General features: G+C 44.7%; 1 protein-coding gene across 2 annotated transcripts; it reads right to left on the reverse strand.

Moving 5' to 3' along the window:
* Positions 1 to 1,403: 1,403 nt before the first annotated feature.
* LOC142312044 (gastrula zinc finger protein XlCGF66.1-like) lies at positions 1,404 to 12,643 on the reverse strand. Of its 2 annotated transcripts, XM_075350917.1 has the most exons (8): positions 12,509 to 12,643; positions 12,200 to 12,379; positions 11,993 to 12,116; positions 11,812 to 11,909; positions 9,642 to 9,765; positions 9,349 to 9,446; positions 8,130 to 8,220; positions 1,404 to 4,212 (listed from the first exon to the last, which is right to left on the reverse strand). In XM_075350917.1, exons 1-8 carry the CDS (start codon positions 12,584 to 12,586, stop codon positions 3,350 to 3,352), a joined length of 1,656 nt encoding a protein of 551 aa, XP_075207032.1. In that variant the 5' UTR covers positions 12,587 to 12,643; the 3' UTR covers positions 1,404 to 3,349. The 2 variants fall into 2 exon arrangements, with proteins under 2 accessions (XP_075207032.1, XP_075207033.1); XM_075350918.1 differs by lacking the exons at positions 9,642 to 9,765; positions 11,812 to 11,909.
* Positions 12,644 to 14,019: the final 1,376 nt, after the last annotated feature.

The following is a 14,019-nucleotide window of genomic DNA, read 5'->3' on the forward strand; positions in this document are numbered from 1 at the left end:
TGCTAGGGCTCTGGTCCGACGGTTTCACCTCCAATTTCCTGGGAAGCCGGGTTTTGAGGGTCCGGAGGCCCCTCGTGGAGGGGGGGGTACTGTTACGTCACCGCCGGAGTCTGCTCCAGCGACTTCTGCTCCGATCACCAGGCGACGCCGTGTTCCTGCCGTAGATGGTGCTGGTGATGGGAGAGAAGTCGATGCCAGCAGCACCGGTGGGCGCAGGCTCCGATCATCCACTGGGCTGGGTTAGCTTGGGATCTGCAGTACCGCTGGCTGACTGTGGGTGGCATGTGTCTTCCAGCTGAAGTTGCCAGCGTTCAGCTACAGCCAATGGGAAGACACCACACCCTTCTTATTTCCCCTCCTGTCACATGATTACTGCCAGATATAGTTCTGATTTTCCTGGCTCCTGTTACATCCTATTCTGTTGGTGATTCCTGTGTGTTGACTTCTGCGTGTTTTTGACTACCCTTCTGCCTACTGTTTTTGTACCTTGCTGCCCGACCCGGATCTGACCTCTGCTACGTTTGCTGACTACGTCACTGCCTGCCGATTCTGTCCCTGTTCCGCTATTCCTGGTTTGACCCTGCCTGACGACTACTCTCATCGGACTGCAGCTTTCCACAGGTAGTGATCTCCAGTTCCCTGTGTAATTCCAAATCCCTGTATAGGGGTTAAAGGGTTTCAGGGTTCTGGGGGTCCTACTTGGTGAGTGGCTTCCCTCTAGCCTCCCCGTTACAGCCCATCTGAGTCTGTGGATCCAGGCAGGCGTTACAGTTTGGCTGCATCCGGTCAGTGCATTAGATTTCTTGCCCTGGGCTGACTGGACTAGTTGCCCTCTTTTCTGCTATAAGTGTATTGTAAAAATAAGAAATTATTGAGAAACTTTCAACCCTTCTAACTTCCTAACAATTTATTTATTTATATTTTTTTAATTGTGCTGATGTAAAGTAGACATGTGGGAAATGTTATTTATCAACTATTTTATGTGATATAACTCTCTGGTTTAAGGGTATAAAATTCAAAGTTTGAAAATTGTGACATTTTCAAAATGTTCACCAAATTTCGGGGGGAGGGGTGTTTCCCACAAATAAACGCAAAAAAATATTGTCCTAAATTTACCTCCTAATATGAAGTCTAATATGTCACAAAAAAAAGTCTTATAATCACTGAGTTATAACCTCAAAGTGACACTGGTCAAAATTGAAAAAATTGGCCTGGTCATGAAGATAAGTTAGAAATGCTTCAAAATCAGTTCAGACACAGAATTCACAAATAACTGTACTGACCATCACACAAACATAGTCTGCGCAAAGCAATATAACCTAAAAGAATTAGCGCACAACGACTAGAATAAAAAAATATTCTTTAATTAACAACAAAAACATACAATTAAAAAAGGTGAGCAAGAATAAACAAGGAGATAAACCACTAGGGGGCGCACTCCCAAAGCAACCAAGGTCAATTAATGTATAATAATAGTACTGCAACAGGGCAACTCATGTGCAGGGGTCATGAATTTGAAAGCAGGCTGGGTTGTAAGGGGAATAATATTTGTACAATTTATTTTACTTTTTTACTTAGTCCCTATATGGGACATTAACCTTTATTGCTGCAATCACTGGTATAATATATTATACATGTCAGAGGTGTGTCGCTTGGATCCGTGTGATTACTTGTGGCTCGAGGGTTTCTGGACCCGGGGGCTTGGGGCCACTCTAAATGTAAAAGGGGGGAGTTATTTACAGGGGAGTTATAGTTTGTGACACCACCCGTGGTGTACGGTAAGGAAGGGAGTACCGCCGCTGCCGATGGGAGTACCCGGGGTGATGGAGTGGGGCAGCAAGGTGGCATTGCCCTCCACGGGTAGGGGAAGGCGCCGGGACTCTGTGGGGATGCAGGGACCACTAAGGTACTCACTCAGTCATTAAGCAGATGCTGACAACCGGGTAAACCAAGTCTCTGACTGCCGTTGTCTCTCAGAGGGGAGCTCGTCCGGGTCCCGTCCACTACAGTGTTGCCTGGTGATCCGTGACCTGCCTCCTGGCACAAAGTTTAACTTCAACGTAGTGGCCCAGTAGTCTGAAACTTGCTAGGCCCCGCTCCCCACTGTGGCTAAGTGTGGGAGCCTGTTCTCAGGGCTCACGCTTGGGATTTTCTTGGGCTTTTTGTATGGAAGGCACTATCCCCCTCGTTGCGTTAGTACCCCGATTCTGGAGCGGAATGGGAACAGATCATAAAGGTTCCGTTCTCCTCAGCTTAATTGCCGGGTTGCCTGAAGCTTCTCCCCGACCTGGGGTCCGTATACCCCGCCGTGCCGTCGGTCCCGGACCGGTGATAGGACCAGGCTGCTGACCGTCCTCCTTGACAGGTCCAATCCCCAGCGACCAGTGGTCCGACTCCTCTAGGTCCAGAACACAGTCTGCAACCTACACTGCTTCTCCTGGGAGCCACCACTCCAAACCTCCTCTCAGCTCGAGGGCTACTTCACTTTTCCTCTCCTTCACTCCTCTACCACTCCAAACCTCCTCTGAGCTCCTCTTAGCTCGAGGGCTACTTCACTTCTCCTCTCCTTCACTCCTCTACACTACTCACCTCCCCCTCCCTGACCCCCCAGGTGGGCGACTATTCCGCTCAAGCCGTCCACTGGTGTGCCTGGTGGGTGTGGTACAGTGTGTATCTAGGATTTGATTTGCTGTTGGAGACAACACTGTAAGATGGGGACCCAGAACCATGAGGGACTGTGATGCATGGAAGGGCAGTTTGTGCAGTACCCTGTAACGACCTGATAGTCCAGGGGCGTCACAGAGACACTGGCAGATCACTCCTTAGATTACACTCCTGGCATGGTTTAACACTAGAAGTTCCAGAGAGGTGTCATTTAACATTCTACCTTTGGAACCCAGGGAGCTCGAAATTTCTGGGACTTCTAGTGTTAAGAGGCTTGTCGTAGCTGGCTGACCCATAGGTCGTTGTAACAACCTCGGGTTATCATGGCAATGATCGTGACCCTGTGATCATGTCACGAGGTTCCTGATCTAATGCGAGAGGGAAGGTGCTTCTTCTCCAGCCCAATAAAATACTGATATTGCTGTTAATCACGGCACTTAGGGGTAAAACAGCCAGGGATAGGGATAGGAATGTCCCTGGCTGTGACAACCGAAGCTCGGTTATAACTTACACCAAGCTCCCACAGGCGATCATGCGGACACAGGCCCGGTGTCTGCCTGATCTCCATGAGATACATTTACATCATGGTTGGGGAAGAGGTTCCAGCAAAGTTCTGTCAATGTATGTCAAATGTCATGAAAGGGGTTAATCATGTGACATTTCTTGACTATACCTTGTATTTTTTCTACTTCCCTGTGTGTATTTTTTGATGTCTAACAAGATGTGATTTCTTCATAAAACCTTTTCCACATTCTGAACATGATAATCCTTTCTCCCCTGTGTGAATTCTCAGATGTACATCACGATGTGATCTGTAATCAAAACATTCCCCACATTCTGAACATGAAAATGGCTTCCCCCCTTTGTGAGTTTTCTGATGTTCAACAAGTTCTGATTTGTTGATAAAACATTCTCCACATGGACATGAAAATGGTTTCTCCCGTTTGTGAATTTTCTGATGTTCAACGAGTTCTGATAGGTTGCTAAAACTTTTTCCACATAATGAACATAAAAATGGTTTCTCCTTTGGGTGATGAATTCTCCGATGAATATCAAGATTTGATGTGAAACCAAAACTTTTCCCACATTCTGAACATGAATACGATTTCTCTCCTGTGTGAAGTTTCAGATGTGCTTCAAGGTGTGATTGCTGAGCAAAACATTTTCTACATTCGGAACATGAAAATTCTGTTTTCACTCTGTGAAGTAGCTGATGAGCAACAAGAGTAGATTTCTCTTTATACCTTTTTCCACATTCTGAACATGGATATGGTTTTGCCTCTATGTGAATTCTCTGATGTATAAGAAGATTTGATTTCTTGATAAAACATTTCCCACATTGTGAGCATGAGAATGCGTCCTTCACTTCATGAGCTTTTACACGTTCAACATCTGTTCCTTCATTTTTGTTTTGCACATTGGTATTTGATGGCGCAGAAGAAACGGTCCATTGAAAAACATTTTGCTGAGTATCTCTTCTAATACCATGACCATCTTCTGCCAAATTTAAAAGTAATAGATATCCTTCTGAGCTTCTGGTATCGGTATCTGACAAGAAGAAATGTGATCGTTATTTTTCAATAACACTGCCATGAATTTATCTTATTATTTATATTACGCAATCTTCAACATTGAAATAAAATCAAGATGGAAAAAAACAAAAAAAAGTGTAAATCCCCAAGTCCTTAGACATGTTAGTAGTATGCAAATTAAAAAAAAACAAAAACAGAAACATTTTCAAAACATTTTGTTTTGTTCAGGATCGTGTAGGAGCACCCAGAGCAGATATACACACACTTGCAAAATTTGGCCGCTATCAGTAAGTAATTGTTGTCTGAAGAACGTTCTGACGCACTGAATGCGCTTCAACACAGAAATCATCAAGATTTGCTGCACGGATCCATGTTTAAGCCAAGTAGTTTAGTTCACATTACAATGAGCAACATGCTGCCTGGTGTTGTGTTGAACAAACAAAAAAAAATGGCTCCTCGGACATTTTGACGTTACATGTTGAAGGCCTCTTTAAAGGCATTACGCACAAGGTCTTTAAACTAATTTCTGGCTAGCAGTATGTCCAAGACAAAAGGGGGATTCCTCATTCAAGTGGATAGATCTCAATAGATCACCACCTTAAATTCTACAACTCTGACAAGACTACGCGGACATCGCCATGAAGAAGCCTTCAGAAAGAAATGTCACACTGCTCCTACACCTAGGATTATTGTGTGAGGTGAGATCGTATACTTTAGCCTGATCCCTCTGGTCTTCATTTCAGATATATTAACAGCTCAGGGTTACATTAATTTGGTTGTTGAACTAGCTGCCAGGGAAAAGTTTTGAAAATAAGGGACAACATTGTAAAATACTGAGTCTTTGCATAAACGTGATGTATGTGTTATTAAAAGTGTAAAAACTTTTCAAATGCTAATAATTCTACTTTAGTAACCATAGAAACATCTGAATAAAGGATATAAAACACAAGCAGTAAAGTTTGAGAAAAGTATAGCAACATACAGTAGTCTGATCTGATTATTGGACCAGGATATTGCATTCAATTGAAGGCAGCTCCGGCACCCATCCGTGATACAAATCTAGTGATGCACACGGATCCAAACAAGTCCGCAATTTTAAAACGTAATTGGCACAAATTTTCATATAGTTGAATGAACCCACCCTCATCAAAATATCTCAATGCACTGTATGGAAATTTTTTGGAAATTTAGACCGCAGCCCAGGGCAGAGACAGGAATACACTTAAGAGCGCAGTGTAACTGCAGTCGCCAGAGGGTACTGCACCTCGGCTGAGGTGCAGTATTCATCCCGGGTATGGAGTCACTGCCGGTAAACACCACAATCCATACAACACACAGTCAGTTGCCGTCCTACTGGGACTGGGTTAGGGTAGGGTGCTGGGGGTGGCCATCACGAGGTATGGGACTAGTTTAGTGACCGGGAAGGGGGGGGGGGGTGGAGCAGAATGCAGGGGGAGTGAGGACACACACACACACACACACACACACACACACACACACACACACACACACACAGGAGAACAGAACCAACCGTGAACAGACACGGATAGGAAGAGCACTCAGAAAGGCCAGGGACCCGTGGTCTGGAGCTGGAGTGCTCGACCCGGGTTCCCAGATAGAAAGGGGGATCCCAGGGCTCACAGGGAGTGCGACAGGCACCCGTGACCCATTCCACAAGCCAGGCGCTGGGGTGCAGGGACTACCAAAAGGAAGGACACACAGGAAGAAGCACCGGCCTTGGCCTCCCAACTATCCAGGATCGGCTAGAGCCCAGACAGTGGAGGTCCGCACTCCAGAGGCGGTGGCATCTCAGTGAGTAAAGAACTTTGACTGCAATACCTGTGTCGTCAATCCTTCCCATGCCCTATCCTCGCCTTAGCTGCACGGCAGCAGAAAACTACTACCCCCAACATCCCTGGGGCCTGAGCTCTGCCTGTGGAGAGCTGCACCAACCGAGCTGCGCTACCATCTGCCCCAGAGGATACCTCCCGCAGCGGCGGCTCCTATATTAGCCGCGGCTCCTATATTAGCCGCAAACCACAGATGGCATCACGAATACAAACTCTGCTCCCCTGTAAATAACGTCTCCATCTTTATTGACACCGCCGGGGTCATGGAACCGGGCCTGGCCGCTGTGACATCGCACTCCCTACACCGGCCCGGTGACGAGTAACCCTCCAGACCCCATGGGTGCATCATAATCTTCCCCTGAGCCACTGTGTCTGTCTACATTTGCCGCACTGTATTGAATGGACTCATCAGGGGCAGGTCTAGGTAACATTTTCATGTAACATCCAGACAGCCCACTCAGCACCTTTCCAAAATTGTAATTAAGCAACTTTGTTTTAAGCTTGTGATGCTCATTCAAACTCACGTGTGGTAACAGGTGTGAGGAGTATGAAAAAGACATCTAAAAACAGATAAAAGAAAAAAGGGATAAGTTGACTCAATCTTTCCATTGTGTGTGCCACACTAAGCATGGAGAACAGAAAGTGGAGAAGAGAACTGTCTGAGAAATTGGGAAACACAATTATTGAAAAATATCAACAATCTCCAGATATCTTGATATTCCTATGTTCACAGGGCACAACATAAATCAACAAGTTTACACCCGTGGCAGTGTAGCAAATCTCCCTGGACATGGACAGCAGAGAAAAATTGATGAAAGGTTGCAATTCAGGATAGTCTATGGTGGATAAGCAACCCTAATTAACGTCCATAGAAATTCAAGTGTCCTAAAGGCTCAGGATGCATTAATGTCAGCACAATTTATGCATCAACATTTTAATGAAATGAAACGCTATGGCAAGAGACCCAGGAGGACCCCACTGCTGATATGGCGACAAGAACGGTAGACCGCAGGTTGCTGAAATGTACTCGAGTAAACCAACATCCTTCTGTGAAAGCATCTTGTGCACAGAGGAGTCCAAGTTAAAGCTTTTTGATAAAGTACATCATTCTACTGTGTACCAAAAACAGAATGAGGCCTACAAATATATGGTGGAGGTCAAAGGCATACAAAGAAATCATGCTGAATCATAGCTGAATTTCAAATTGCCCCCTTCATATAAAAAAAGAATATAGTATAATGCCCCAACAGGGGCATGCTAACATGCTAGGGGGGGGTCGACTAGTCAAGGGAACTAACACCCTTGTGACTAGTCCCTGGCCAGATTAGCATATTATAAAGAATCTTTATAATATGCAGGTACTGTTAGGCAAGGATTAGCAATATGCATCCAGAACTGCTCATGGTTCTGGGTGATATTGCACCCGACAGGTTAACTTTGAGGTTAAGTTCACCGTTATGTTTGGGGGTTTTATTTGCTTGTTCTACTTAAGAAATAGACAACAGGAATTAATGTCCGAAATGGATCAAAACTGCAAAACTGAGGCAAACGGAAGGAGAGAGGCCCCATTAATTATTATGGGGTCTGACTGGGTTCCGCTGTGTGTCTTTTTTTTTAGAATAGAAAACAAAGTTCTGCATAATAAGCTTTAATACCATTCTAAAAACATGGAAAAAAAATCATTACCAATTTATGTACCAGTATATTATGCTTGTAAAGAATAAGGCTACCGAGGTTTCCAGGCTGAGAAACCCTCTTGTACACAACAAAGCAGCCTGTGGCTCACTGGTAATGTTTCCACCTTCTGTATCAGGAATCCGGAATTCAAATCCCCAGAACTGACAAGATTCAAAAGTAAATTAAGAAACATCCATGGAGAAGAGAGTCCGGTGTAAGGATTGTGAATACAGAAGTGTATCTTCTACAGAGAAGACCATACAAAATAGTGTAACAAAGTAGGTTTTCTTTGTTAGAAGTGCTAAATCTGTTAATGTATGAACAAAACATAAAGAATTACACATACAACTGCACCAGCCAGTGACTAATATTTGTGACTTCTCTGCACTTAGTGGTCACTACTCACCGGTATGGTTATCTGTAGAAATCTCCTCTTTACACCGCTCATCACCCCTCACATAGGTCTCTGTAGTATTAATATTAGTCAGATCTTCACCCTGAAACAAACATTGGAAAAGACACAGACAGATGGAGAAGTCGTGTGAAAGGATTCAAAAGAACAGAAAAGATCATAAATGAACATGACGACCAAAACTGACAGCAGTAGATATCACAGAGCTGCAGGTCTCCTGTATAATCCAACCTGTCGCCTCCTAATTGTAACCAGCAGTCTCCATAACCAGACAATTGTGAGAAGATCCAGACAACATCTAATGTCTATGATCAGCTTTATCCTGTCATCTCCACCAAGTATAAACCATACACTGAGCAGCCATATTATTACAGACATCTGTGCATTAGAGCTTCACAACCTCAGCAATTCATCGCATCACATATTCTACTAGATGAATAAATAGTTCTACAGGATTATTGGTTCATGTCAATAGATCAGCTTCATGTTGTTCTCACAAATTAATTGATAGTACTGACATTCTGTAAACAACAATTCTATCTCCTCCCAGAAATCCTCTATGTGATTAAGGTCTGAGGAATATGGAGGCTGGGGAAGAAATCCATGATTATACAACCCTTGCAGAATAGCCGATTATTCTTCTGCCGTAAGCCCTAGTGTCTAAACATTCATCCACAGCTATCAGTGGACAAAGGTTGTTCCATGAAGACATTCCCCGCACCATTACTCCACTTCCACCAGCCTGCAATATTGACACCTGATAGGAAAGATACATAGATTTATGATGCAATTCTGTGTTATTGTCTGTTCCCCAGAATGTTTCTTGATATATCACTCAATGAGTGATGTCAACAACATGCTCATTATACTCTTTATACCATTGTAGGTAAAAGCCTCATGAGGTTGACAGATTTGGAAATACCGGTCCTGGTTGATCTAACACTAATGACCATGCTTTGCTCAAAGTAACTCAGATCACTTGATCTGCCCATTCTTATGTGGATTCACATCAAAACTGTTCATTTTATGTTGCTCTTCAGGGTCATGGGTCAAATTTCCATACATTACATTTTCAAGAAGGACAGGGCCAAGGTCTCTAATAAATTGTTTGTTCAGTGTATTATACTGGTGGATAACACAAGAGTGAACACAAGACCTTCACAGCCGTCTACACATCATAGGGGAGATTTCATTACACCTTCTCTCCATCTACCTTATGATCCTGAGGAACATCGGGATCTTCTTGTTTACAGTCCTGTGGGAGAAGAGGACGGGGACATCTCTCTGGTGTTGTCCTCTCATTGGATAGAACTGGAGGAAACACATACAGGGACTGAATTCATTCTTTACATACAGGTAATTATAGGCCGTGGGTATTTAGTCTTGTCTATTACCTGATGATGTGAGTCCCAGAGCGAAGGCCCACAGACCAAGCCTGCCAACCAAACTTAACCCTGCAGGGACCAGCAGCAGTCATCACAGTGTGTATTTAGTCCTGTCTATTACCTGGTGATGTGAGGGGCTGGGGATCCTCCATCTTGACGTCCTTGTACAGATCTTTGTCTGCTTTTAAACACTCCCCCTCCTCCATGGAGAAATAGCCAACGACATCCTGACATCTTATAGGAACCTGACACATACAATGATACCGTCATCCCTCCAATCCCTTCACAGCATTGCTTTATAATTGACAATTTCTTCCCTTTTATGTTAAATTTTCTCTTTACATTTCCCTTGCACTGCATGTGATCGTCTGCTGTTACCTGTGCTAAGAAACAAGTTCAGACTCATTAGTTGAACACAGCACTTAGCTGTGATTTACATCACTATCTATCGCCTTGTCTGCAAGAATGAGTCTTGATATATTTTCTTCTTCAGTTGTTTAAGTCCACATGATCTGCTTTAATTTTTTTCCTCAATCACAACTTCTTAGTATACTCTTGATACCATTGTATGTAAAGACCCTCAGGAGGTTGGTAGTTTTGGAAATACTGGCCCTGGCTAATCTAGTACTGATGACCAAGCCTTGCTCAAAGTTAGGCTGAGTGCATATGTTCTGTAATTATAAGTTAGAACGAATTCTGCTGAAATCCATTGGCAAAATGATTTCTTCCACATCCGTTTTTTTAATATTGGTGCTTATGGAAGACGGATCTGTTAACGGTCTGCTATTTATCATCCATTTTTAAAGAATCCTGTAAGAAAAAAACCCAGATCCGTTACAAATGTAAGTAAATTATTAATTGTTCTCAGTGAGAGAAACAAAATTATAATCTTGTTGTGATACCTTTTAGTTAGCCATTAAAAGGTATCACAACAAGATTATAATTTTGTTTCTCTCATTGAGAACAATCAATAATTTTTCAACTGGATAAGGCTAGTTTCACACTTGCGTTGGACGGGATCCGTAGCATTGCGTTGTGTGACGGATGCAACGGATGCGTTGCATATAGTGGCACAACGGATGCTACGGATCGTACAAAAACAATCCGTTATAGTTTTTTTTTCCTTGACTTTACACATCTGAGCATGCGCAGTTGTGTAAATATGGATGCGTTAACGGAATCCGTCAAATGACGGATTCTAACGGAATCCGCCACCATAGGCGTCCATTATAAAAACAACGGATGCCGACGGAATCCTGCAGGTTGCGTTTTTTTGAAGTGCAGAAAAACGCTACATGCAGCGTTCCATCTGCCCGACGGTCACTGACGGTCAGCGTCAAAACAACTGATGCGCCGCGGGGCGGATGCAATGCAAGACCATGCTATCCGTAGCTAATAGAAGTTAGCAACAGAAGCAGTCCAACGCAAGTGTGAAAGTAGCCTAACATGGTACCAAAACCTTTTCTCTTGTAAAAGTATAACATATAGCTAAATAGCAATCTGTTAACGAGTCTGTCCTTTATAGACTCTCATCTTAAAAAACGGATCCGGTAGTTATTAAACAACGAACAAACAAAAAACAAGGGGGTTACAGAAATTTTTTGCCAGTGGATCTGTGTAGGATCCTTTCTAAAGGATGATTACAGGACATGTGAATTCGGCCTTACCCAAATCACTTACATTTCCCATTCTTATGAGGATTCACACCAAAACTGTTCACTTTATTTTCTGCTGCTCCCCAGGGTGACATGTCACATTTCCATACATTATATTTTCAACCAAGAGGGAGCCAGTGTCTTTCATAAAATATTTTTTTTTCAGTGTGTAAGGCTATGTGCGCACGTAGCGTTCTGCCCTGCAGAAATTTCTGCAGCGATTTGAACAGCACACGTGTGCTTCAAATCGCAGAAAGAGTCCGTAATGGAAAAAAAAAAAAAAGCCGATTCCATGTGCTCTGAGTGCAGCCCCTCCCATAGACAGAGCAGGAGCTGCAGGCAGAGCGCAGGAAAGAAGTGACATGTCACTTCTTAGAACGCTCGCTTCGGGCAGCAGCCGAAGCGCTGCGCTCTAATACGCCACGTACGCACATCTCCTGCATAATCTTCATAGATTATGCTGGGGATGCAGGACGCATGCAGTTACGCTGCGGTGCAGATCGCAGCGTAACTGCATGCAAATACGCAACGTGCGCACATAGCCTAATACTGGTGGATAAAACAAGACTGAGCACAAGATCTTCACAGCCGTCTACACATCATAGGGAGATTCCATGACAACTTCTCTCCATCTACCTGATCATCCTGAGGAACATCGAGATATTCTTGTTTACAATCCTGTGGAAGAAGAGGACGGTGACATCTCTCTGGTGTTGTCCTCTCACTGGATAGAACTGGAGGAAACACATACAAGGACTGAATTAGTTATTTACATACAGATAATTATAGGCTATGTGTATTTAATCCTGTCTATTACCTGGTGATGTGAGGGGCTGGGGATCCTCCATCATGACGTCCTTGTACAGATCTTTGTGTCCTTCTAAATACTCCCACTCCTCCATGGAGAAATAGACGGCGACATCCTGACACCTTATAGGAACCTGACACATACAATGATACAGTCATCCCCCCGATCCCTTCATAGCGTTACTGTATAATGTCCCAGCATTCCCAGCAGTGTCACCTCTCCAGTCAGCTGCTCAATCATCTTGTAGGTGAGTTCTAGGATCTTCTGGTCATTGATGTCCTCATGTATCAGGGGGTGAGGTGGAGGCCCCGTGATTGGGCTCAGGGGTCTTCCCCATCCCTCAGACACAGGGTCCTGACAGCGATCACTAGAGGTCTTCTTCACTACTGTGTAATCCTGGTTATGGAGAGACACATTAATAAATCTCACTACAGACATTTCCAGAGTCCTCACCTCTCCAGTTCTGTCCATCTGTTATTCCCATAGATAAGAATGATGTAATGTGACGTCATCAGAATCTCTCACCTCTCCAGTAAGCCGGAAGAGGATCTCTAGGGTGAGGTGTAATATCCTCTCCACCATCTTGACCCTGTCCTTATTCATCCTCTACGGGTCAATCAGGAAAATTCTCTTATATAGAAGATCTGAGAGGATCCGATATTGTAGGGACCTGAACGGGGAGAAGATGACGATGTAACATCATAAAGATCCCATGTAAGAAATCTCCGGAGCTGTTACCGGCTTCACATGATCACTACATCCAGTCCTGGCCTCGTCCTGCCCCCGGTATAACACACAATCCAACTATAGTCACACACAGAGATTTATCACAGAATATCTCCAATCCAGCACCAAAACACAGAACAAATCTAAAATATCTGACTGTAATAACTATTATATGAAAGTTATAAAGTGCAGGATCCACAGAGATCGGACGGCAGAACCGGGGCCGTCAGTAACAGATAATGATAGAGCATTAATATCTCCTGATAGTGACAACATGGAGCGGGCGACGGCCATAATGGAGACTGTACAGTAACAGAGCAGCGAGCGGCGTCAGAAGGGAAGTGACCCAATCTAATCCCATACAGACAGATCTCCTGATAGAGCCGCACAGACGGGAACACGTTCTGTCTCCTGGAATGTGAGTGCAGCACTGAGGGGGTTAATGCGCCCAGTAATGGGGAATCTCCACATACCTCCACCTGCAGAGCCGCACACTAGATATATGGCTGCTCTGTGCTTACAGGACCTGTGATGATGTCACATGGAGGGGAGGAGTCAGTGGTCACATGATCAGCTCCTTAGTATATGTAGGACTTTCATGGTGCTGGGTGGGGTGCAGGTTATGTGAGGGGTCAGGAGGGATTATAGGGTGGACGGAGTGGAGCTATGTCTCTATCACTAAGGCCTGGTTCACACTTTCAGTATTTGGTGAGTTTTTTACCTCAGTATTTGTAGCCAAAACCAGGAGTGGGTGATAAATAAAGCAGTCGCGCCCATGTTACTATTATACATTTCCTCTGACTGGACCTCTCCTGGTTTTGGCTACAAATCCTGAGGTAAAAATGTGCCGCCCCCGTGCCAGCAGCTGGTCGCTGCTCGGGCCCGGACCTTTAGGGGCGGTGGCTCGAGGGTCTCCGGACGTGGGGGTCTCGCGGACACGCCGAATAAATGGGGGGGACGTAGATGTACGGGCTAGGCCGTAGTAAGTTCGTGATGCCACTCACGGTGTGTGGAGAGGTGGGACACCACCGCTGCTGTTACGGGGCACCCCGGGGAGATGTTGTGCAGCAAGTTGTTAACCCCTCCGTGGGCAGGGATGGTGGCCCTGGGACCCGATTGGTGTGTGCAGGGGAGGATGACGACCGCAGGGGGTGCTGGTGTGCTCGCTGTTAGTAAAACATACAAGTCTCTGGTAAACCAAGGTGGTGGTGGCCGGTGCCGCGGCCGGTTGCATTCGGGATCCCCCACCCGGCTGGTGGTCTCTATCCTTTTCCTGCACTGTTGTGTAAGGTGGACTTTCCCAGTATAAA

The sequence above is a fragment of the Anomaloglossus baeobatrachus genome, chromosome 5 (assembly GCF_048569485.1).
Source record: "Anomaloglossus baeobatrachus isolate aAnoBae1 chromosome 5, aAnoBae1.hap1, whole genome shotgun sequence".
NCBI classification, from domain to species: Eukaryota; Metazoa; Chordata; class Amphibia; order Anura; family Aromobatidae; genus Anomaloglossus; species Anomaloglossus baeobatrachus.

Bases quoted from the DNA above. Each gene is read 5' to 3' on its own strand.
- LOC142312044 (XM_075350917.1), bottom strand. From the start codon at position 12,586: ATGAATAAGGACAGGGTCAAGATGGTGGAGAGGATATTACACCTCACC. The intron at 12,380-12,508 runs GTGAGAGATTCT...CTCCATAACCAG, and splicing joins TCTTCCGGCTTACTGGAGAG to GATTACACAGTAGTGAAGAA. The intron at 9,766-11,811 runs GTAGATGGAGAG...TGTATGTGTCAG, and splicing joins ATGTTCCTCAGGATGATCAG to GTTCCTATAAGATGTCAGGA.